The sequence below is a fragment of the Rana temporaria genome, chromosome 8, assembly GCF_905171775.1.
Source record: "Rana temporaria chromosome 8, aRanTem1.1, whole genome shotgun sequence".
Classification (NCBI taxonomy): domain Eukaryota; kingdom Metazoa; phylum Chordata; class Amphibia; order Anura; family Ranidae; genus Rana; species Rana temporaria.
Window position 1 is genome coordinate 105,256,530 of NC_053496.1, and position 24,666 is coordinate 105,281,195.

Consider the following 24,666-nt stretch of genomic DNA (forward strand, 5'->3'; position numbering starts at 1 on the left):
TTATACAGGGTTTGCTGTCTCCAATGAATAAATGGCTCGGGGGTGCATGGCGTAGTTCAGTATAAGTAGGCTTGGGGTATAAAGAGACTCTGTCATTTACCATAAGCAAAGTGACGGTCGTTTTAACCCTCATTTATGCAAATGTTGCATGTTTTAAAGAAAGCACTAATATTTCCTCTGTCCCTTTTAATCTTACATTCTCTCTTTTTTCCCTTCCTTCCCTTTTCAATTTTCCTGATGTTGCTCTGTTATATGTGCCTGCGGATGATGTAAATGATCCAGGGATTAAAGGGTCAGCTTGGAGAGAAGGTGAGTCAGCTCCTCCTTTCCCCCAAAATACCCTCTAACCACAAGTTTAGCCATCTGGAAAGTGTTTACTTGAAACAAAAACAACAAAATGACTCCTCTTTCGTCCCCTGCTTCCCCACTCCTATTTCTTTGATAAAAGAGCCTGCTTTACTTAATAACTGCCATCCAAAAACATGTTGTTATTTAGAAATAATTGCGGCACAAAACGTTTGGTGCCACCAGACAGTCTTGGTCCTTGCAGCCACATGGCCTGGCTATTGCCTGCTGAAATTATTTGCTCATAAACACCCACACAAGTGATGAAAACGTTATACTAACCAGAAATCCTCACCACAAGTGCAGTTTGTATAGCCAGCCTTGTAAACCATGAATGGTTCACACTGCAGATTGACGGGTTATAAAGGCAAACAGCTCAACACTTAAAATAACTCCATCTGTGATGCACAGCCTGTCTGCTTATATTGAACCTCCATGTACAAATTCTGACAATACAATTGACATGCATATGCCTTGAAATATATAATTTAAATAGCATTTAAAGTGGAATTGTAGGCAAAAAAAACTACTATATACACTATATTGTCAGAAGTATTGGGACACCTGCCTTTACACGTATTTGAACTTTAATGGCATCCCAGCCTTAGTCAGTAGGGTTCAATATTGAGTTGGCCCACCCTTTGCCGCTATAACAGCTTCAACTCTTCTGGGAAGGCTGTCCACAAGGTTTAGGAGTGTGCCTATGGGAATGTTTGACCAGTCTTCCAGAAGAGTATTGTGAGGTCAGTCACTGATGTGGACAAGAAGGCCTGGTTCACAGACTCTGCCCTAATTCATCGCAAAGGTGTTCTATTGGGTTGTGGTCAGAACTTTGTGCAGGCCAGTCAAGTTCCTCCACCCCAAACTCGCTCATCCATGTCTTTATGTACCTTGCTTTGTTGACTGGTCCAAATCATTTGGTGGAGGGGGGATTATGGAGTAGGGTTGTTTTTTAAGGGTTGGGCTTGGTCCCTTAGTTCCAGTGAAGGGAACTCTTAAGGCATCAGCATACCAGGACAATTTTGGACAATGTCATGCTCCCAACTTTGTAGGGACAGTTTGGGGTTGACCCTTTTCTATTCCAACATGACTGCACACCAATACACAAAGCAAGATCCTTAAAGACATGGATGAGCGAGTTTGGAGTGGAGGAACTTGACTGGCCTGCACCTCAACCCGATAGAACACGTTTGGGATGAATTAGAGCGGACACTGCGAGCCAGGCCTTCTCTTTCACATCAGTGTCTGACCTCACAAATGCACTTCTGGAAGAATGGTCAAACATTCCCATAGACACATTCCTAAACCTTGTGGACAGCCTTCCCAGAAGAGTTGAAGCTGTTATAGCTCCAAAGCGTGGGCCGACTCAATATTGAACCCTGTGGACTAAGACTGGAATGCCATTAAAGTTCATGTGCGCCTAAAGGCAGGTGTCCCAATTATTTTGGTAATATAGTGCAATTGGTCAATAGCATTGGCGTAGCAGGTTTTGTTTTTCTGAATCCCACCCATATTATTATATGTGTTATTATTTTGCCTGTAGAGCCTTTATTTTTTCCACTTCTATTATCAGGTCGAACTGTCCTGTTTCAGTTACAGGAGTTGGAACAAACCACTTAACACTGACAAGGGTGCAGCAGTCAGCGTTTATAGATAGGGCTGACACTTTTTGTCTTTATCCAAAAAGAAAACCTGTTGATGGAGCTGCTTTAAAAGGTTGTAATCTTTGGTCTCCAACGTAAAGTCAGTTTAAAACTACATGTCCATCTAAGCCTACCCTGTCCCATGAGGTCGCAACAGTGTTGTGTGATTTCATTGTAGAAACAATAGCAATGTCACCCTCTTACAGGAAACAAAACAATAACAGATCTACTTGGAGAATTTACAGGTAAAAAACAAACTGATGTGTTAATGCAAGTGGCAGAGTGCATAATATGTCATTTTATTATTTTACCCATAGTTGCACGTTAACTTTGAAAGGTAAACCAAAAAAGCTAAAAGATTCCTTTTAAATTGCATTTGCAACATTGTCATCTTTTGGGCTGGCTATATAGCAGGCAGATCTCTCACTGATGATGATGCAACATAAGAAATTTGCCTATTTGACAAACCACCAATTCTATTGTAGTTATTCTCTCTAGCTGTCTCATCATTTTATGGCATGACTGTGATGGATGAATCATTTCCCTTTTAAAGGAAATGCTGAATCAGAGAATTACAGTTTGTTGCTAAAGACTGCTAACAGTTATCCTTCGGTCAAAAAAAAGAGAACTTGCGTTAAAATTGAACCGATGGACGCCTAACCGATAGGTCAAAACCGATCGTTAGTATGCAAAAGCATCGGTTAAAAACCCACACATGCTCAGAATCAAGTCGATGCATGCTTGGAAGCATTGAATTTAGTTTTTTTCAGCACGTCGTGTTTTACGTCACCGCGTTCTGACACGATCGGTTCATCAACCTATGGTGTGTAGGCACATCAGACCATCAGTCAGCTTCATCGGTTAACCGAAGACAACGGTCCTTCGGACCGTTCTCTTCAGATGGACTGATCGTGTACGCGGCCTAATAATTATTGTTTGAACTTCTAAATAGACCAACATAGCTGTGTTTTGTATGTTCTAATGAAGACAGTGACTAGGCATAAATGTCAAAATTACACTGGACTTTTTTAATCTTGACCAAGCACTCTGGTCCTTTAAAATATGTCTCCAGAGTGCTAAGTAACATAAGCTGTGCAAATCCAGATTCTTATAGTTGTAGGCTTTACTTAGAAATTATAGCAATTATTTTCAAGTGCTTTCATTTCTAGGTATTGGAATGCCTTTAACCCAACTGTTCAGGCTGTCACATGTTTTTAATTCTTTGAATTTGTTACTTCCTGGCCTATAATAAGGAAACCCTGATAACCTGTGTCTGGGTTTGAAGAGTCACCATCTTACACCTCTTGTAGCATCGCCGCATTACTGCACTAAAGAATGGCTCAAGACTGCTGTTAAGAGGGATTTTGTGAAGATATAGCCCTAGGTCCTGTTAAGCCATTAGGTTTTTGTTTCACCAGAAGGCAAGCAAATCACTGAGAAGACCAGATTAAGCCTAAATCACTTAACTGTGTTTATTTAGGAAGGACAGAGCACACTTCCACTATAATGCTTGCACAGACACACAATGTATCTGAAGCTATTATAAAAGCTGAAGCAATATTTTGAATGTCAGGTCAATAAATGCTAGTAATATCACTGATGCGTGACATGCTTTGCAGTGATAGGCTGTATTCTTTAACCCAAGAAATACCTGCCTTTAGGCTATATTTACATTTAAATATCCACACTGATGCCTTAGTGGGTAATCGTGGTATTGTGACAGAGCTATAGTCATTTGATAAAACTCAATGAAATCATTCTGACTTCCTGGAAATAAATATTATTACAGAAAAAAAAAACTCAGGAACTAGGCCTAGTCCACCCTGTTACTGGCATTGGTGAATGTTGTTGAACACTAACATGTTTTGACACATGTAGGAAATGAGAAGCAGCCTACAAACTTATAAATGTTTTTTATTTGATTGAAAGGTTCTGGTTTAGGGAGGTTTCATGTCTGTAACTGACAAAACTTCTTCAGTCAGACATAGGCAGGTATATTGGAACTAAAGAACAGCAGTATGGTAGTATCATGGCCATTCTGCTGCTTTAAAAAATAAAAAAAAATGCATTTATAAAACACAGCAATGTGCTTGACAAATGTGCATTGAGTTTTGCTTGCTTTGGGACTTTGAAGCTGATGGAGTGCAAAAAAAAACGGAAGATGTAAAAAAAAAAAAAAAAAAGTGTAAGGAAAGCCATGTCGTGTGATCTGTTAAAATCCCATGACCAATTCTCCCCCAATTGCGTTAAAGGAGTTTTTTTTTTGCTGAAATGACTGTTTACAGGGTATAGAGACATAATAGTTAACCGATTCCTTTTAAAAATGATTAAAAATAGACAAAAATCAATCATATAATGTACCTGTAGTTTCAGTTTCGTTTTTGCATCTAGTTTCATGCTTCTGTGAAGTACAGAGACACAGAGCCAATAGAGGGCAGTGATGGTTTGTAAAACGAAAGTGATTGGTTCTGAGGGGTTTAAGACACACAGTAATCACACCTCCTTGAGTGCCACAGAGAGAAAGCTCCCATGACTTTTTTCATAAGGAAACAGACTGTTCAGAACAGAGAAGGATTACAGCAACATCATAGCAAAAACGAACAATGAGGACATGTAAACAGGACTCAATATAACCAGCTGTGATGCCGGAACAAAGTAAATAAATTGATCAAAGTGAAACAGTCCTAAAAAATGATTAATGGTACAATTAAGCAGAATCACAAAATGAGCTTGGTAGCGTCACTGGGACGTGCACTCAGTGACGCTACCGCGCTCATTTGGAATGAGGAAGGGCTCCTCGTTGCCGGCCGGCACCAATTTTAAATGCTTTTATGATTCTGGTTAATTGTAAGTACAATCTTTTTTACTGAAATAAAAACCCTTAAACGGTATCACGCTATGGCCTGTTTTCTGTTCTGGTGACCCACGGAACCTCCGAGTGAAGGGGTAGCTGTTTTTTCCCGTGGAGGATTGAGGATTCCCCTGGCAGCTGGTTCTTTCCCGTGGAGGATTGGATCTGGATTCCCCTGGACCCGGTGCTATCACAGTGTTGTCAGTTTCCAGCTGAATACCATTTATCGCTGCATTTATTGTTTCATTATTACTGGGACATTTTTTAGGACTGTTTCACTTTGATCAATTTATTTACTTTGTTCCGGCATCACAGCTAGTTATATTGAGTTGGCGCAGTTTTCTCTTTTCTCTATTTGTATTTATGTGTGTATGCACTGTTTACTGCTACCTTCTGGTTTAGCATACAGTACCATATTTTTTACTAATCTATATTCTTGGGTTAGCGCAAATTTCTTGTCTCCATTAAAACAGGACTGCAGTAAGGTAAAGGAAGCTATTTAGCTTTAAAAAAAAAACCTTTATTGACCCTTTAAGCAAAGAGAACTCCATGAAGTTCTGCAGCTCAATACCATGGACTGCATTTATGAAAGGGCTACAAAATGCAGGCCATAGTATTGAGTAATACTGCAGTATAACAAAAAAGCAAATATCAATATCCGCTCTCTGTTATAATTTGGTTCTATAGTCACCTTTTCTTCACTCCCAACACTCCATTGATTTGTGGGAAAGAAGAGAATATTCAGTACTTAAATATGGAAGAACCGGTGACTCACTCCTCTTCCTCCCATGTAACAACACCAGCAAAATAAAAAACAGTATCTCACAAAAGTGAGTACACCCATCACATTTTTGTAAATATTTTATTATATCTTTTCATGTGACAACACTGAAGAAATTACACTTTGCTACAATGTAAAATAGTGAGTGTACAGCTTTTTATAACAGTGTAAATTTGCTGTCCCCTCAAAATAACTCAACACACAGCCATTAATGTCAAAACCACTGGCAACAAAAGTGAGTACACCCCTAAGTGAAAATATCCAAATTGGGCCCAATTAGCCATTTTCCCTCCCCGGTGTCATGTGATTCGTTAGTGTTGGTCCTGGTGAACTCCATGCCCAAGAGGATTAACCACGTGATATACGTCGGCAGAAGGGCATGGCTGGGCACAGGCACGTACAGGTACGTCGCCTTTAAGAGCCCAGCCGCGGACCCGATCGCCGCCGGTGTCCCACGATTGGGTCACAGGAGCTGAAGAACGGGGAGAGGTGAGTGTAAACAAACCTTCCCCGTTCTTTTCTGTGGCCTTTCACTGATCGTCTGTTCCCTGTCATAGGGAACGACAATCAGTGACATCACACATCCAGCCACGCCCCCCTACAGTAAGAAACACACAATAGGACACAATTAACCCCCTTAGCGCCCCCTAGTGGTTAACCCCTTCACTGCCATTGTCATTTTCACAGTAATCAGTGCATTTTTATAGCACTTTTCCCTGTGAAAATGACAATGGTCCCAAAAATTTGTCAAAAGTGTCCGATGTGTCCCCCATAATGTTGCAGTCACGAAAAAAATCGCTGATGGCCGCCATTACTAGTAAAAAAAAATATTAATAAAAATGCCATAAAACGATGCCCTATTTTGTAAACGCTATAACTTTTACGCAAACCAATCAATAAACGCTTATTGCGATTTTTTACCAAAAATATGTAGAAGAATACGTATCGGCCTAAACTGAGGAACAAAATGTTTTTTTATATATTTTTTGGGGATATTTATTATAGCAAAAAGTAAAAAATATTGATTTTTTTTTTAAAGTGTTGCTCTATTTTTGTTTATAGCGCAAAAAATAAAAACCACCAAAAGAAAGTTCTATTTGTGGGAAAAAAAGGACGCCAATTTTGTTAGGGAGCCACTTCGCACGACCGCGCAATTGTAAGTTAAAGCGATGCAGTGCCGAATTGCAAAAAGGGCCCAGGTCCTTAACCTGCATAATGCAATTAAAACTGCAATTATAGACCACAGTAATTGAATTGATTTCTTATAAACACGCTTGGTCACACATTGTTTTCCTGGCGTTACAGTATACAAAACATGATATAGCAGGATGCTGTAACATGACTATTAATATTAAAAGTACCTATAATAACGGAGATCATATGATGCCATACCATGCTAATAAAAAGGCAGATGCACTGGTTTATTTACTAAACAAAATCATTTTGTGCCTCGGGCTTGTTTTGGATCCAGTATTGTATCTACTTAAGCCACAAGAAAACTGACATGTGGTGTTATTGCTTTCACGTAAATCAAAAGCAGTACGGTTTGTCTTAGACAATAAATCTGTGAAACCACATCCTGATGATGTCTTCCACGTCTATGTCTGTGGAATGCCTCTCTGTGTATATAGGCAGCTCTGTTTCCAGGTTTCTTAGTGCCAGAATGAAGATGTATGAGAGATTACAGATGTGACCCTTGTCATTGACTGCCATTGAGTGAGCATTAGCTTACATCCCATGGAAGTACTGTCAGATGTTCTGATTGACTGTGATAGTCCGCACTGTGCACATGTTGCCACAGGGTCTAGGAAAGAATCTGTGTTCTGTACTTGTTCGGCATTCTCACCCAATCATATAGACATTCCAGGAGGTGCACCATAAATGTTCTGCAGCTTGTTGCATTGATATGCAGATAAATGCTATAGCACATGGGGGACTCTTTTGTGCTTTACATTGGCTGGATGGTAGTAAATTCTTTCTGGTTAGAGCTCTGTTAATGGTTCTGTATACAGAAACAATAACCACACTGGCTGATCTGAGAGTCACAGTGTTTTCTCATGTTTACTGAACAACTGTAAAATGAAATTGCATTTAGAAGGGATAACACGTGTAGCAATGACCCCCAGAGGAGCTGCTGGATTTTAATGGGCTCTCGTGTTTTCCCTGCTAGTGATCTGCACTGTGGCTGCACCCAGACACTCACGAACCCTCCTGAAAATCAGATAGACTTCAAGGCCTTCAGCCTTTTTTTTTATCGACTTGGATGTCTAGGGAGAGAAGGTTAGGAATACAGAATATCCAAAAAGGTATCAGACGTTCTTAGATCAGCAACACAGTGGTTTAATTTTTCTAGTAGCAGCCCCCTAGTAATATCAAAGTTGATGACGCTCTGTGTTAGTGGCAGCTAATCAGTTTCAAATTAATTATTTAAAAACAACTAGTTGGCCCCACATGAATCAGTAGCTGCCTCCTACTTACAATGGATTATTTATATACCTATATTAATACTGCAGGATTAGGAACTGCTCATCAGGCCCCATACAAGCAATCACAGAAATCTTAGGAGGTCTCCATGTCATTTTCATCTGACAGTAGCTCCTACCTGTAACTAGGGACACACAAGCTTATGGCAGGGTCCCTACATGTGATTGGTAATATGAGGGGATAGTGCTGACATTTAGATGTGGTTTGTGCAATCAGAGCATCAGCTTACATCATGTGCTCAAAAATCCAAGGTATATGTATGCAAATACTATTTTTTCCTAAACTTGGATCTTAAAGCCTAATGTTAGTCAAATTGTTTTTTAGTTTGGTTGGAGAAGAGTAAAACATTCTTTGTATTTTAGTCTCCTCATTCCCTGTCCCTGTTATTGTCCATAAAAGAAATGAGAGGTGCGGTTGTCACTGGAACAAGAAGTAACCCATCACCAATTAAAAACATGTTTTTGTTTTTGTCTTGGGAAGTGAGGGCAGATCTCCCAGGTGAAGATACAGAGAGTAATAGAAGCCTGGCAGGGGCTCTGACCTTTCTCCATTCTATTGAAAATGACAATAAACATTTTTACTTGACTCGGAGAAACATATGTGCATGCAACATTAGTTTGGGGACTCAATTCAATGCAGAATCAGTTCCGTAAGCCAGAGGTATGTTAAAGCACCTTATGGGGCCTGCTCTTGATGGTCAAGCTTCTTCATATAATTTTCCCTGAGGACAGGTTTATTCTGAACAGCAGGTATCAATAGTTAGCGTGCAGGTCTTAACTACTACCAGATTACAGTGACGGGGTTTTTCAGCCCCATGTGTAGCACCTTGTTCCCTATAATGCTGCCGGTTTTGCAGCATATTTGCCTGTTACGCAACCATGTACAGTAGATGGTGTTATGACTTAACTCACATGCTTACCAAGTCTCACCTGAATTGGCTGCTGTTCTTTGAAAGTGCAGAACCTTTTTCCTGCAGTGAACGTGTCTAATGTAAACCCATAGCAAATCAAAAAGGTAAATTACAAACCCGCCTTTTGGCAGTATGATGCAGGCATTCTAGCAAAGAATGATGTGGCCTGTATTTTATGGGATGCAGCATATCAGTGCTTTATTGATTGTATTACTATACCTTTTATACAATACAAACCGTTGTAGCCCAAACAGTATCTCTATGTCTATTAGTGAATTAGACAAATTAAAGTGGACCTTGTGGTAGAATGCAGGGTCTGCTCTAATTGTCTGGGTCCAATACCCATGTAAAATGTGCTATTAGTATGAGCTAAGGACACCTGTAAAGGAAAAGATTTTATTTGTATTTACCTCACCTCCATTAACCACATGGCTAGGCATTAACTTTACCTCCCTTCCAGGAAGATGCCTGGACATTGCAGAGCAGCCCAAATCTTTCAATAAAACACTCCAGTCCATTTTAAGAGCAAAACAAGAGCTGCTCTTACTCTCTTACTCTACCAAATAAATACTAATAAAGTATAAATCCATATAATCAATAATAATTATCATATGTGTCAATAAAGTGCAATGCAATAACAAATAAAGTGCATAAAGTCCAGCAAAAAGTTCAAACTGGGAAAATATCAAATAGTGAATATCCATTGGAAACCATGGACTGACTGGTATAAGCTAAAGAGATTTGAATATCACTTATAACGATTACGTTTTCTGGTTGGTATGCTATACCCCGACATAAATCGAATCTATAGACTGTGTACTTGTATGGTTTTCTTTTATTATATTTTATTTTATTTTATTTCCTCTTCTCTATTGGTTGAATAACAGTTTCTCTATTCTACAAAGTGTTATTATGAACCCCATTCCAACACAGAATACAATGCGCCAAATAATTGGTCGCTGAGGAGGGAGGGTTCCATACACTGGACACAGTTTGAACCCATTTGGGGTGTCCAGGTGAGGTGGCCACTTCTGGCGCCATCCTATTTTTGCAAAAACAAATACACAGATGTGTTATGAGGTTTTTGATTGTATTCAAGCAAACATATATCCATGTAAAGTTAAAATGTATGGAAGTGAATATTGAGGCTGTGTCAATGCTGTATAATTTTGTGTTTTAAATGAAAAATGTCAATAAAAATGTATTGAACTTAAAAAGTTCAAACTGCAAAGTTGCTATGCTTATTAAATTCGTGTAAAGGGGTCTTGTTTTATTTAAAGGCATCTTCACATTAGTTTATTATGCATGTTATGATATTTATTGCTTGTTTAGATCTATACTTTAATATCATTTACCGGGTAGGGTAAGCGCATTTTATGAGTAATATGGTGTATGAGTTCATAGACTGTTTAAGAGCAGCAGCAACCCAGCTTAGTACCACTTATTTTTTGTGCAAGTGATTTTACACAGTTGTGTTTTAGTAATGTCAATCTTGGCTAAGTAGAAGAGTGTAAATTGAGTAATAAAATCTAACTTTTTTCTTTATGAGTACCTTATGCATGTACTCAGAACTAGTGGATTACTTAGGGGGAAGGGGCCCAGACATTATAGGCAGGCTTTGCAAAAGCCACTTTAATGATATTTTGCCTTGTGGAAAATAATGTATGTTAAATGGAAGAGAGGGCATACAGCTAGGAAGAACTGCAAAGGAGTGCATAAAGCCTAATGGCTCATTCCGCTGAGCCAATTGACAAGGCTATGCAAATATACAGATAGGTTCTAAAACAAGTATGTAAATAAATATGGTGCATGCAGTTCATTTATGAGCAGTAAAAAGCTAGGGTAGACAATCTAAAAACAAACAAACACATATAGCATAACAGAAAGGTTATCTTTTGTTCTCAATGTATTAAGCCTCGTACACACGACTGGTTTTCCCGGCAGGAAAACTGCCAGGAGAGCTTTTGGGCGGGAAAACCGGATGCGTGTATGCTTCTTCAAAGTTTTCCCGTCAGGAAAACAGCTGGGAATCCCGGCGGGAAAATAGAAAACCTGCTCTCTATTTTGCCGTCGGGATTACCGGTGTTTTTTTTCCGCCAGATCTACTACTTACCTATGGGAAACACTGTGAGGCAGTGCTGATGGAACATACACACGGCCAGGATTCCAGGTCAAAGCTCCATGGCAGTTTTCCTGCCTGGTTCTCGGCTTTCCCCTTGTTTTTTTTTTGGCTGACTTTTTACCGCCGAGAAGACCGAGCGTGTGTACGGGGCTTAACCCAATGGCAATTTTAGCTTGTGAAGTATGCTGTTGTTTGCTGGCAACTGTCAAGGAGGTTTTTATTTTACTATTAAGTAGTTGAGAGCATGATGTTTAAGGCAAGATATTGAATAAATAAAAATGCATTATTTATAAACTTAAAATATATCAGGCAATTTTAATATAATCAAACTATTTAACTACTTTTATCCAGAGAAGCTGTGAAGGAATTGGATATCTAATTTTGGTTATGTAAACTGTGTAGATAGAATTTGGCAATCTATTTCTTCCTAGCTTTTATAGAATTATGTATTCCAGCATACAACCTTAAGGCCCAAAAAACTTTCCTCACAAAGTTGGGCTGTGCTCGCACTACATTGGTTAACTGCTTGTTTTGTCTAGGGGTGAATACAGAGTCTATATTCACCTGATCCTTTGATCCTTTGGAAAACAGCACTCCCCAGAGTCTAGCAGTCGACTGTTCCTGACATCTTCATGTCCAGAGCCGGTCTATGAGCGTGATGAGGTCAGGAACATTTCACCGCACAAGACCGCTAGACCATGGGGGGGAGGAGTCTTGCACTGGGAGGATTGGAGGATTATGTGAATATATCTCAGCTCTCCAGTCCCAGACAAAAATGAGCAGTTAACTCATGCAGTGTGGCCACAGCCCCACTGCATAGGAAAATAAATTATCTGGAGTTCAGCTTAAAGTAAACATGTACTCTGTTTTATATATTGTTTTAGTCTTTTCCAAGAGTAGTCTCCATAAAATGTCTTCCATCACTTTTAAAATTTAGGAATGTCACTAACATGGCAAAGCTCTGTCAACTACCATTCCACTGTCCAATAGCACTGCTTTAGTGGCCAGTAAAAACAGTGTTATTGGATGGAGAACCACAGTTTATAGCCACAAAGCCAGGGACAGTCAAGCTCCAGTAACAAAGTTAAACTGAATCAGAGAGTAGCACATAAGAAACATTTCTAACTAATAAAGGCGAAGAGACTGGAAAGGACCTTTATGGAGTTTTTTCTTTTAAAATTTTAAAGTGGAGTCTAGGTTCACTTTAACTATTGTGACCAGATGTCTGATGTTGCTAAACTTCTGCAGTTAAAGTACAAATAATTCATGGTTCCTCCATAAATAGTTTTGTGCAGACGTCTGACGATTCATGTTTAAAACTCTGGTCACCATGGCAATAGTATATCACACGTTTCTTTCTTTTTTTTCTGTAAAACACTGCATCTTTTTTCTTCTTAAAAATGTATTCCATGAGGTTACCTTGCAGCGCTAACTTATTTGTGTCTGTTATACAAGCCATGTAGGGGTAAAACTCCAAGGAACCAAAAAACAACTGATTATCAAATGCAGGCAGTATGTTAGAATTGACCTTTTTAAAATGTTGTTATATGAACTGGTGCTACATATTTTCATCACTTGAAACACTTAGATCACTTAGATCCACTTAATCTTTGATGCAACTGTTGAAAAATTGACCTGTCCTTTGCCATAATTAAGTTGGTTATACACAAGGGAGATCTGATAACTTGGGGGGAAAAAGCAGACTACCATTCACTCATAATCATTCCGTTTTTGATATACAGCAGGTGATTTCAAAGTACTACCAATGTCTGTGCCAAGTCAGTTGTGCAGAAACGTTTTCACTAAAATGTCTGAATCATTTTAAAGAAAATATTATATCCTTATTGTTAGCGTCTGTTTGGTATCCCCAATGGAAGCTTAATTTGATGGAGTTTATTTACTAAGGGAGTAGAGACTGAGCTGAGTATGTAAGGTGATGGTCCTGTATGTATACTATACATTCTCATTCATAAACAAAGAAGATTTAAAATAGGCAGGAAATTTTCTTAAAAATTATTATAGCTCTAGTCCTTTATTAGTCAACTCCCTGACCTTAAAGTGGAGGTTCACCCAAAAACCTTTTTTTTTAACATTAGATTGAGTCTCGTTTTGTCAAGGGGAATCGGGTGTTTTTTTTACAATCGAAGCAGTACTTACCGTTTTAGAGATGCATCTTCTCCGCCGCTTCCGGGTATGAGCTGCGGGACTGGGCGTTCCTACTTGATTGACAGGCTTCTGACGGTCGCATACATCGCGTCACGATTTTCCGAAAGTAGCCGAACGTCGGTGCGCAGGCGCCGTATAGAGCCGCACCGACGTTCGGCTTCTTTCGGCTACTCGTGACACAATGTATGCGACCGTCGGAAGCCTGTCAATCAAATAGGAACGCCCAGTCCCGAAGACTATACCCGGAAGCGCTTTAACAAATGATTTACCAAGTCCATAACCATTTTTTTTATAACTTTCTATAGAGCAGGTAAGGGTTTTTTTTTTCTTGTTCTTGCTCTGTATATTCTACTAGGGAGATGAGGAGAAGACAAGGCAGAAAGCGAGTGGAAACGTCTCTATAGTGAGGGAAAATCTCATATCACTCTCTGTTCCAGTGATAATGGTCACCAGGACACATAGGGGGAGAAATACTAAAACTGGTGCACCAGGAATCTGTCCATAGAAACCAATCAGCTTCTAACTTCTTCATGTTCAATTAAGCTTTGACAATAAAACCTGTAAGGTGATTGGTTACTTCACACAGAAACAGCAAATTTTGTGTGCACCAGTTTGAGTAAATCACCCCCCCATAGAGAGGATGATTGACTAACCATTGGAAACAATCCTTTATAAGTAGAATTTTACGCCTTGTACCATTTTAAATATTATTTCACATACTATCTTTCTAGATCCTCCTTGCCCTTTGTGACTTTCCTCCTTCTCTGTATTTTTCTCATTCCTTTCCTTTCTATCTACTGTCTTTCTGCAGGGCGCTCCAGGAGAACCGGGCATGTCTGTCATAGGACCCCGTGGCCCTCCTGTAAGTGTCTCAACTGTTTAAATCAATAATACATATTTTATAATATTATTACAGATTTTATGCAACCAGAACAACATTCTGATCATTTAATTTCCAGTTTCTGTTATTCAAGGACAGTGAGCACTGTATGATATTTTAATTATAGGTCGTTTCTACTTTTTTTTATCTGTAGATGCAAAACATTATTCTTAGGCATTGCAGTGTCACATTATGCGGCTTTCTTTGCATATTTTTACATTTTGGTTTGCATCAACATGGCATGAACATAGAATAGATAACATAAATAATTATAATGTGCCACTTTAGTCGGTAGTTGCTGTTTTTACTGTATAAATATATATAGCTGTGTTTTTAGTGGCTTAAATTGTCATTATGTAAATTTTATGCAACCTTTCCAGTAAGCATGATGTACTGTGTAATCACTAGTGAGAAATGAGATGTCTACTTAAATGAAAAAGCTGAGGTTTCATAATTCAACTTATTTTTAACAAATTACTGGGAGAAGAGGATTATCATAAAAAAAGAACACTAAGTACTGCTTGCATATGAGCTGACCACATAAAATAACCCAAATGCAATTTTAGCTAAAATAAGAAATGACTTGCCATATGTGATGTCCTTGCGCCTGTCCTCATACACATTTGGACATACCTAAAATGTCAGGAGTTACTTCTCGTTCTCATCATGTAATAGCTGTCAAACTGTCTGGCAATAATCCTAAATAAGGCTTAAGTCCCTCTTCCGTCTATCATTCCATCAACTGGCTTTTGCTTGCCCAATGAATACAATTTAAAATAAGAACAACAATATACAAAGCCATCCACGTTTCAGCCCCCAGTTACATCACCAATCTCATCTACAAATATCACCCAAACCATCCTCTTCACTTCCTGGTCTAGCTCCCTTTTCACCTCTTTCCATGCTCACCTACAGAACTTCTTAATAATCACTCCCCTTTCCTGGAACTCCCTATTCAAACATGTTCAGTTATTTCCCAATCTGTCCATCTTTAGGAGTTGTGTAAAGAGTATAGTTGCGCTAAAGTAAATACCTATATTCCTATATATAAAGAGTGATCAAATACTCAGCGTGCAAATGGCTCAAAGGTGATGAACCTCAAATAGACAATTTATCCAACCACATATAAATATTAGTGAAAAAGAAATATGTGTATACAGTACAAAAAAGGCACAACACATGAAACATAAAAAAAATAGTCCAATGTACAAATGTGCACCAATACACTCAAAGAAGTGCTCAAATGAATGAAAAACAAGGGAAAAGAATGTGTATATAAGTCCACTGGTTTGGGATAGCTGTATCGCCACGCTCTGATCTTCCTCTTCACCACAGACATCGCTCCTCTGTCCGCTATGTGAGCTATGCCTCCTTGCACATGCAGGGACTGGACACTCCTCGGATCTGGATAATGCGTTTAAGGAAATCAAGAAAAACTCAAATAGTGTATTACCTTAAACACTATGTCGTTTATTCCAAAGAAGTTAAAATTGTACAGGGAATTAAAAAAAAGCCAGCATAAAAATTCCTAGGTGAACACTCGTGCTTCCGGGGTCACGTAAAAGCATGGTGACGTCAGTGCATAGCACCACCCTATGCACTGATGTCACCACGAACATGTTCTCTTTCCCAAGTCCATCGGAATTTCCAATGTAAAAGCTCAGATGGGGCACACACGGTCGAAATATCCGATAAAAAAAATTCCCTCTGACGTTTTCCATCGCAAATTCTGATAGTGTGTACAAGGCATAAGAATTCATTTCTCCAGCATTTACCTAGCAACTAAAATTGTACTTTCTCCAATAACTAATCCCCATGCAATTATTATTTTTTGTATGACTTGCCCAAGCAGGGACCTCTGAACCATCTTTAATGGAATTGTTTCACAACTCTGTTGTCTACATTTACATTGTAAAGTGTGGTGCAAACTGTTGGTGTTATATAAATATAAAAAAAGTTGTCTAGTCCAGAAGATCAGCTAGTCAGTATACAAGCAGCCTTCCCAGCCTTAAAAACTGTAGACAAAATTGATGAAAGGTTATATAGAGATCTAAAAAGCTTTGACATAAGAAACCATAGTTTTTGTTTGGTTTGGAGTTCTTCTTTAGCCTTCGGCATAGAACAATGTAGTCAGATGTATTTGTACACTGTAATTTATACCTTTTATTGATGAAATGTAATAGGCATGTAAAACTTTTTTTTTCAAGTTTTAACCTAATGTAGGACAATATCCCTCAATAAGCAGTTTTGTCATTTAGGGGTTTTCAGGAATTGCAGATGGTAAGAATGTTTTTTTACAATAAACACCTTGCTAAGTATTCTTTTTGTGTCCACTGTTTAAAATAACAGCAACCTTGGACAGTGTGTGGGCTGTGACATAGTAAACAGCCTTGTTAGTACAAAAGAAACAGTGATTTTTCTGTAGGGAAGTTGGCTACCTCTCCTCGGGCTAGCAGTTGCACGTTCTCAGGGACATTACAAGGGGTGGTTGCTCTGACCCATGGCAGATGCCATGATGGTAACGTCCACAACAAATGTTCTGTTAGTTTGTAAGTAGACAGTTATTCTCAGAGGTGCAGTAGAAGATAGAAAAATAGCATGAAAATATGAGCTGGATATCACTGACTCTATATACTATCTATTTTTGCATTAAACAGAGGCTACACTACATAAATACCCTCTTCTATTCCCTAGGTCTGTAAATGGGGACTACATTCTTTGCAGTCCCACATACAATGCTGACTATATTTGATGAGAGCCTTTCATTTGACCAGTTAGCTTCCTAACATTTTAGGGTTGGTAACGGACCAGTCATTCCAAACGTGAAATTTTAGTTATAAATGCAGCCTGGTGGGCCATGACAGCCCTTTGTTTATTATATGTTTTATCATAGTTTCCTGTCCATGTGGGAGTTGTGGGTGTTCTGGTCCACCTCTGCGTGTTAAATGATCTCCTTTTGCATTCTCCAAATGGTAAATCTAACAGGTAGTTTGGGATTCCTCATAACGACCTTAGTGGGTGTGCAGACCCAAGAACCCAGTTCAGAAATCTTGCCAGTAAAGCGCCTAGTGGTTTAATTATCCAGCATCTACAAAATATAGAAATTTTAGGTATAGTGACTGTGTTGTTGCTTTTTGAGAAATAACATTTTGTCTTTAAAGTTATACTATTCAAAATGTATCTGGTCGAGGGTAAAACCTTCTGTGTGCTGCTCCCCCCACAGCCATCCCTAATACTCACCTGAGACTCCTCAAGTTCCAGCAATATGCACAGGAGCCTTGGCTGTCACAGGTCTCTCTCTCCTCATTAGCTGACACAGCAGTGGGAACCATTGGCTCTCACCGCTGTAAATCAAAGCCAGTGGGCCAATGAGGAGAGAACAAGGGGCAGTTGTCTTATGGAAGCATATAGCTGGGCTCGGGAGCGAGCATGCACCAGTGCTTCCATAGAAAGCAGCTTGCTATTGGGGGCACTGGTCAAGGGTGAGGACCCAGGAGTGTTGACAGGGGACCTGAAAAGAAGAGGATCAGGGCTGCTCTGTGCAAAACCATTGCACAGAGCAGGTAAATATAACATGCTTGTTTTTTCAAAGCTGAAGCTTTAATATCAATTTAAGGTCAGCAATGCATATATCCTGCAAAGAAAATATACATTTTTTTTGCACAGTTGGTCAAGACTAGAGTTCTGTAACTGATATCGGTATGTTTTATTGAATTTGCTATTTAATGTAATCCTTTGCACGCATCCCTTTTTCTAGTAAAGCATTTATGATTCTTAGATTAGTGTTTTATGAAGAAAACACAAAGCAGCGATCGTACCATATTCTTTATTGCTGAATGATTAAAGGTCTGTGTCTTGTTGGTTGTCGTAGGTAGCAGGCTGAAGTCAAGTGGAAGCTAAACAGCAAAGCAACATCTGTTTTTTCTATATGCTGTCTCTAATACAGTAAAAGGCAATGCTAATAAGAAACACTTTATCCCCCCTTTTAAAAGTACACCTGTCTTTCCACTTAGGGCTACGATACATTATGAAAATACCCAGAAAGCTTTTGTGTTGTTTTAACCCGAAACATACTTTTTAAGTGTTTTCTTTAATGTCCTTGATGTCTGAAGGTTGAGTAAAGAGGAACACAGTAAATATGGTCTAACAGCCTAGATCATTGTGCTTCATTTGTCTTATTGATCCTCATAAGGATTTGCATTAATCTATATACAGGAATAACTAAACTAATAGCCAGATTCAGAGAGATTTACGCCGGAGTATCAGTAGATACGCCGTCGTAACTCTGAATCTGCTCCGTCGTAAATTTAAGTGTATTCTCAAATTGAGATACACTTAAATCTAGCTAAGATATGACCGCGGGCGCCGTCGTATCTTAGCTGTCTATTTAGGCCAGGCGCTAGGGGCGTGTACCCTGATTTACGCCTAGAATGCATAAATCAGCGAGATACGCCTATTCACGAACGTACGCTTGCTCGTCGCAGTAAAGATACGCCGTTTACGGAAGGCGTTATCAGGCTTAAAGTAATGCCACCAAAAAGATGGCGCAGCCAAGTATGGACGTTGGAACCGCGTCGAATTTAAAAAAAAATTACGTTGTTTGCGTAAGTCGTCTGTGAATGGGGCTGGGCGTAATTTACGTTCACGTCGAAACCAATAAGTTTGGAGCATGCGCACTGGGATATGTCCACGGACGGCCCATGCGCCGTTCGTTAAAAACGTCAATCACGTCGGGTCACGATTCATTAGCATAAAACACGCCCACCTCTTCACAATTTGAATTAGGCCCGCTTAGGCCGTCACATTTACGCTACGCCGCCGTAACTTAGGATGCAAGTGCTTTGTGAATACAGCACTTGCCTCTCTAACTTACGGCGGCGTAGCGTATATGAGATACGCTACGCCTGCCTAACGTTAGGCATGGATACCTGAATCCAGCTATAAAATGAGAATGCTGAGTACAGAAAAAGCTTATTATAGTTATTCTGACCAAAATCTTCCATCTTCTTTCCAACGCATATACTGCCATTTCCAAAATTTTTTTTTTTTTTTACAACTCCATACAGTGATTTTGAGTACATGGTAGATATTTCAGGAACTCACAGAGCCCTACCGACTCTTTTGCAGATGTCGGTCATTTTAGAAATTCAGCACCAGGCGTCTAACTTTTCTTTTTATTTTACTTTATATAAAACAATATATTCTACAGATTTCTATGCAATAAGCGTCTATATATGAAAAAACAGCTCTCTACTCTGCTGGCTTTGGGACTCTGAACATGGCAGACACCACTAAAATTAACTGGTTGTGACCTGTCAGTCCAATGACTGGCTCTTCTCCAATCACAAAGCTCTTTCTACTCTGCTATACTCGGCAGCTTTCATTTTATAAATGGGATTAATGAGTACTGAAGCACAATGTAGGCATTCCCTCTCTGTTATAAATTATCCCATTAGTGTGTGTGTGTGTGTATTTGTATTTGTGTGTGTGCATACATCTGATTTCTTCATATTCTTAAAAAGAGAAATATTTTGACTTGTACTGTTCATATGAAAAATCATTTTGGCAGCCAGTGAAGTAAGATATATTTTCCTGAATTCTTAAACCCCCAATTTAAATCCCTTGGACGGGATTAGCCTTCTACTATAAAAAAACGTTCACTTTTTTATACCCATACATTTTTCAAGTTATATCCAATATAAAGAGATCTCCAAACCACCCATTAAATACCACAAACTGTTGCGGCCTCACTAATATAACGTGCTTTGGAAGAGGACTGAGAAAATATAAGCATTTCAAAACCATACGGTGCTTTTAAATGTTAATGAATGAAACAGTGTGAACCTGAGTCTATCTTGAGTTCACCGAATATGCTTTGTGTAATTGCTTAGGGCTGTGTTTGGAGATGTGACAAGGAATACGATTGCCTTGGAGGCACGGAACAAGACCATTAGGTGGTGTCCTTAGTGAATAATGCGTGTATTGTGAACAGTAGGCACAGACTTTGGAATATGTCCCAAAGGAGGCCATACATACTTTCAGGTCTGTTACCCAAGCTTCTGTGTAGTTGTAGAAGTTGTAGACGCTGAAGAATGATGAATATCATGAAATCGTTTTTTATTCCACATACAGTATAGGAAAGTAAAAATATTTTTCCAATCTTCAGCTTCAGAATGTAATTCTTGTAATATAATTTTGGCATCTTTATTTAGGAACTGAAAAGTAGTTTATAAAATGTTATCTGCGATACAAATTAAACAGCAAATTAAACAGCTAATAAAATAGATGGTTTGTTGCCTTTGGCTGTAGGCCAAACACAACCAGCCGTTATTAATTAATTCAAATATCACATTGGACAGCAGTATAATAAATATTACAGATACTGTTTACATATAAGATTGGCAATATATCTTGGCTGTCGAATTTAAAGTAAACTTTATGACATAAACTGTATATAATAGGCACATTACAACCTAAATAAACACCAATATTTCAAGCGTAAATATTCTTCTTCCTTTTTTTTTTACCTGATTTATTTTTTATTTTATTTTTTACCTAAATGAAAGAAAGTTGTAGTTTGGGATATAATTCTGATCAGAGATTTTTTTAAGCTAAATTTATTTGTACATTTGACATTGTATTACCAAGCTGCGGTTTCCAAAGCGAGCAAAGTCCTTTCTTGTATTAAGAGAGGTATGGACTCCAGAGAGAGAGAGAGATATAATTTTGCCCCTGTTCAAATATGGAAGACCCCATCTGAATTACGCAGTTCAGTTTTGGGCTCCAGTTCTCAAAAAGTATATCAGGGAACTGGATAAAGTGCAGAGAAGGACAACCAAACTGATAAGAGGCATGGAGGAGCTCAGCTATGAGGAAAGATTAGAGGAACTGAATTTATTCTCTCTTGAGAAGAGGAGAATTAGGGGGGATATGATCCACATGTACAAATATATAAGGGGTCCATATAGTGAACTTGATGTTGAGTTATTCACTTTACGGTCAACACAAAAGACAAGGGGGCACTCTTTACGTCTAGAGGAAAAGAGATTTAATCTCCAAATACGGAAAGGTTTCTTCACAGTGAGAGCTGTGAAAATGTGGAACAGACTCCCTCCAGAGGTGGTTCTGGCCAGCTCAGTAGATTGCTTTTAAGAAAAGTCTGGATTACCGTATTTATCTGCGTATACCGCGCACTTTTTTGCCCTGAAAATCAGGGCAAAATCGTGGGTGCGCGATATACGCCGATACCCGCTTTCCGGCGCTGAGTTTGAACACTGCGCCGGCATATACCGAGCGCAGTACACTCGTGTATAGTCAGGCAGGCTCGGCTCCTCTCGTGCTCACGTCCTGGACGTACAGGACGTGAGCGCGAGAGTAGCCGAGCCTGCCCGACTATACACGAGTGTACTGCACTCGGTATATGCCGGCGCAGTATTCAAACACGGCGCAGGAAAGCGGGGATCGAGCGGGGAGGACGCCGTAGAAGGACGCCGGACCCGACGAAGAGGACACCCGAAGCCGCAGACGGACGCCGGACCCGATGAGGCCGCCGATGGACGCCGCGCAAGACACCAAAACTGTAAGTACTAAAATGTTTTTTACAGGAATGTCGGGTCCACTTTAGGGGTGCGCGCTATACGCCAGAGCGCGCAATACCTCGATAAATACGGTATTTCCTAAATGTACATAATATAACTGGGTACCAACATTTATAGGTAGAGTTGATCCAGGGAAAATCCGATTGCTTCTTGGGGGATCAGGAAGGAATTTTTTACCCTGCTGTAGCAAATTGGATCATGCTGTTTTTGTTTTTTTGCCTTCCTCTGGATCAACTGTGGGTATAGAATTGGGTATATTGGAATGTACGATATATATATATATATATTTTTAAGGTTGAACTGGATGGACTTGTGTCTTTTTTAAACCTGACTATGTATTCCCATCTTTAATTGTTGCCGTTTGAGGGCTGAAGGAGAGGAAGTTGCATTTTATTATAAAACAATCTTTTGGAAATACTGTTATGTCAAGTGATAACTGTAATTTATCACAGTGACTATGGTGATTATGGTGATTATCGTGACTATGGTGACTATGGCTGTATCACTCGGGTTATGTGCACAATAGATATAAACAGTCTTGTCCATAGTTCTGTGCACTCTTCTGTGTCTGCTTCCATGACCATGAACACTTCCCTAGATGTATATGCATCGGTGTGCCCAAAGCACTTTATTAACTAGAGTAGATCTATATTACATGGTCAACTCAGTGGCAGTGTTGGGGGTGTGGGGACTCCCACTTTAACAGCCACATATAAAGTACAGGCTGGTGGTGGCTTTTGTAGAACAGTGAGGCGATTGTCAGATACAACTCCTGCAAGGGTAAATACTGTAAAGCTTTTGAACATTTAGGCTCTGATAATACAGACACATTTTGTTAAACAGTTGTTTGCATTATCATTTTATTTTACTGTGTATAAACTTTGGATGTGTTCTATGGTAAGGACTGCATCAGCTTTAAAGCATTATTAAACCCAACACCCTAAAAATTTCATATATTACAGCTTACCAATCATTGGATGTGGTGGCTGCATTTGTTTTCTTTTTTTAGGCCCTTTCCCCTCTATTTTTACCTGGTGAGCTGGCCAGTAACAGGCCTCCTGGGTACTAGAGTGCCCCAATGCTTGATTAAGGAGCACAGAGGGCACAGCAGACAGCAGCATTCTCAATCTGTGGATAGGGGTGCGTCAGGTACTCTAGCAGATTTAAATACAGTAGCAAATTCAATCCAAACTCCTGATGACACTTTATAAGCAGTTACAGCAAACATCTTTTTCCTTTTGGGATAAAGGTTTTACCTTTAAATAAATACATCCTGACCATTGTAAAGACCCATTCTAGTGTTAACGTGGTTGTAAACCCACTTTTTTTACTTTTACCTACAGGTAAGCCTATAATAAGGCTTACCTGTAGGTAAGGAGAATATCTCCTAAACCTGCACGGTTTAGGAGATATTGCCCTCGCATTGCGCCGGAGAAGCGATCTCCCGAGGGGGTTACCTTGCGGGCGCGCCCCCAAATCCAGCATTTGCGTCCACAGACACAAATGCCAGACTTGGCCCCGCTCCCGGCATCTGCGTCATTGGATTTGACTGACAGCAGTGGGAGCCAATGGCTGCGCTACTCTCAATCTATCTAATCAAGAGCTGAGACCACGTTGAGAGAGGGACGGCGAGGAGATAAAGGGGCTCAGGTAAGTAAAACAGGGGGCAACTATTAGGTGTTTTTTCACCTTAATGCATAGGATGCATTAAGGTGAAAAAACACAAGGGTTTACAAGCCCTTTAACATGTAATTAAACCTTAGAAATGGCTCTTACCCTAAACAATAACATTATACTTACCTCTCTACCTATAACCTAACTGTTAACGAAAACCCTCCAAAAATGACTGTCTTTTAAATACACATTTCAATGTATCAGTGCTGAAACCACATGGTCCTGCACCAATCCTACAACACCCAAGTCTCAGAGCTAAAATAAAATATCATTAGTGTAGCAATGGATGGTGGTTGCCATAAGAAGTTCATGGCTTTCAATTTATGACAGCGAAAAAATTGGTACCTTTTCTAAGAGGAGCATGAGTTCATAGAAGTGTATTTTTGAACTGACTTAACTGGTTAGTTGGTATCCGCTACTTTGTTTGCATTAGGTGTAGTCACAGTCATAAAAGCTGTTCTCGGACATATTGCTTATGTATGATGCATCAGCTACTTTGCATTAAGTATTGTTACAATCATAAAAGCTGTTTTCAGATTTCATGCTTATGTAAGATGTTAAATATTAAGTTAATATCATAAATATTGAAGATGACAGTTTCCTGTATTCATTCTAAATTGAGTGTTTAATCCTTAATGTAAATGTTCTAAAAAAAAGGATAATTAGGCTTGTTTTTCCCCCTGTGACTTGGCAAAGCAACTTCAAGCACGGGTGAGGGATAAAGTCAAAGAAGGATACAGATTGCTTGTAGCTACCAATAGTTACCATAGAGTTTCGTTTAATTGGAGTTTACATCGATCTCAGTATATTATGACTTTCTGTAGCATACTTACAGCAAATTAACTATGAAATATAGTTTGATAAGTGGCCTGGACGTAGTCCAGCTTTGTTGGGGGAATTCCTAAAATAGCATGTATTTAAAGGAGTTGTAAAGTCAGACGTTTTTTTTATCTTAATGCATTAAGATAAAAAGCCTTTTGTGTGTAGCAGCTGCCCCAGCACCCTCTAATACCTGAGCTCCATCTCTTTCCAGTGAGGTCTACGAGTGTCTCAGCTGTCCGGGACTGTCCCTCCTGATTGGCTGAGACACAGCAGCAGTGTCATTGGCTCCCGCTGCTGTCAATAAAAGTCAGTTAGCCAATCAGGAGAGACAGGGGACGGAGCTGAACCAAAACTCAGTGTCTGAATGGACGCACATGGCCGTGGGCTTGG

At 39.4% G+C, this 24,666-nt stretch overlaps 1 protein-coding gene across 6 annotated transcripts in view; it reads left to right on the forward strand.

Moving 5' to 3' along the window:
• COL13A1 (collagen type XIII alpha 1 chain) overlaps positions 1-24,666 on the forward strand; it is a 352,395-nt gene that overhangs the window by 170,858 nt on the left and 156,871 nt on the right. For all 6 annotated transcript variants that reach the window (XM_040320468.1, XM_040320470.1, XM_040320469.1 and 3 more), the window contains exon 6: positions 14,114-14,164. In XM_040320468.1, the coding sequence (XP_040176402.1) occupies positions 14,114-14,164 (51 nt within the window). The remainder of the gene's footprint in view (positions 1-14,113; positions 14,165-24,666) is intronic.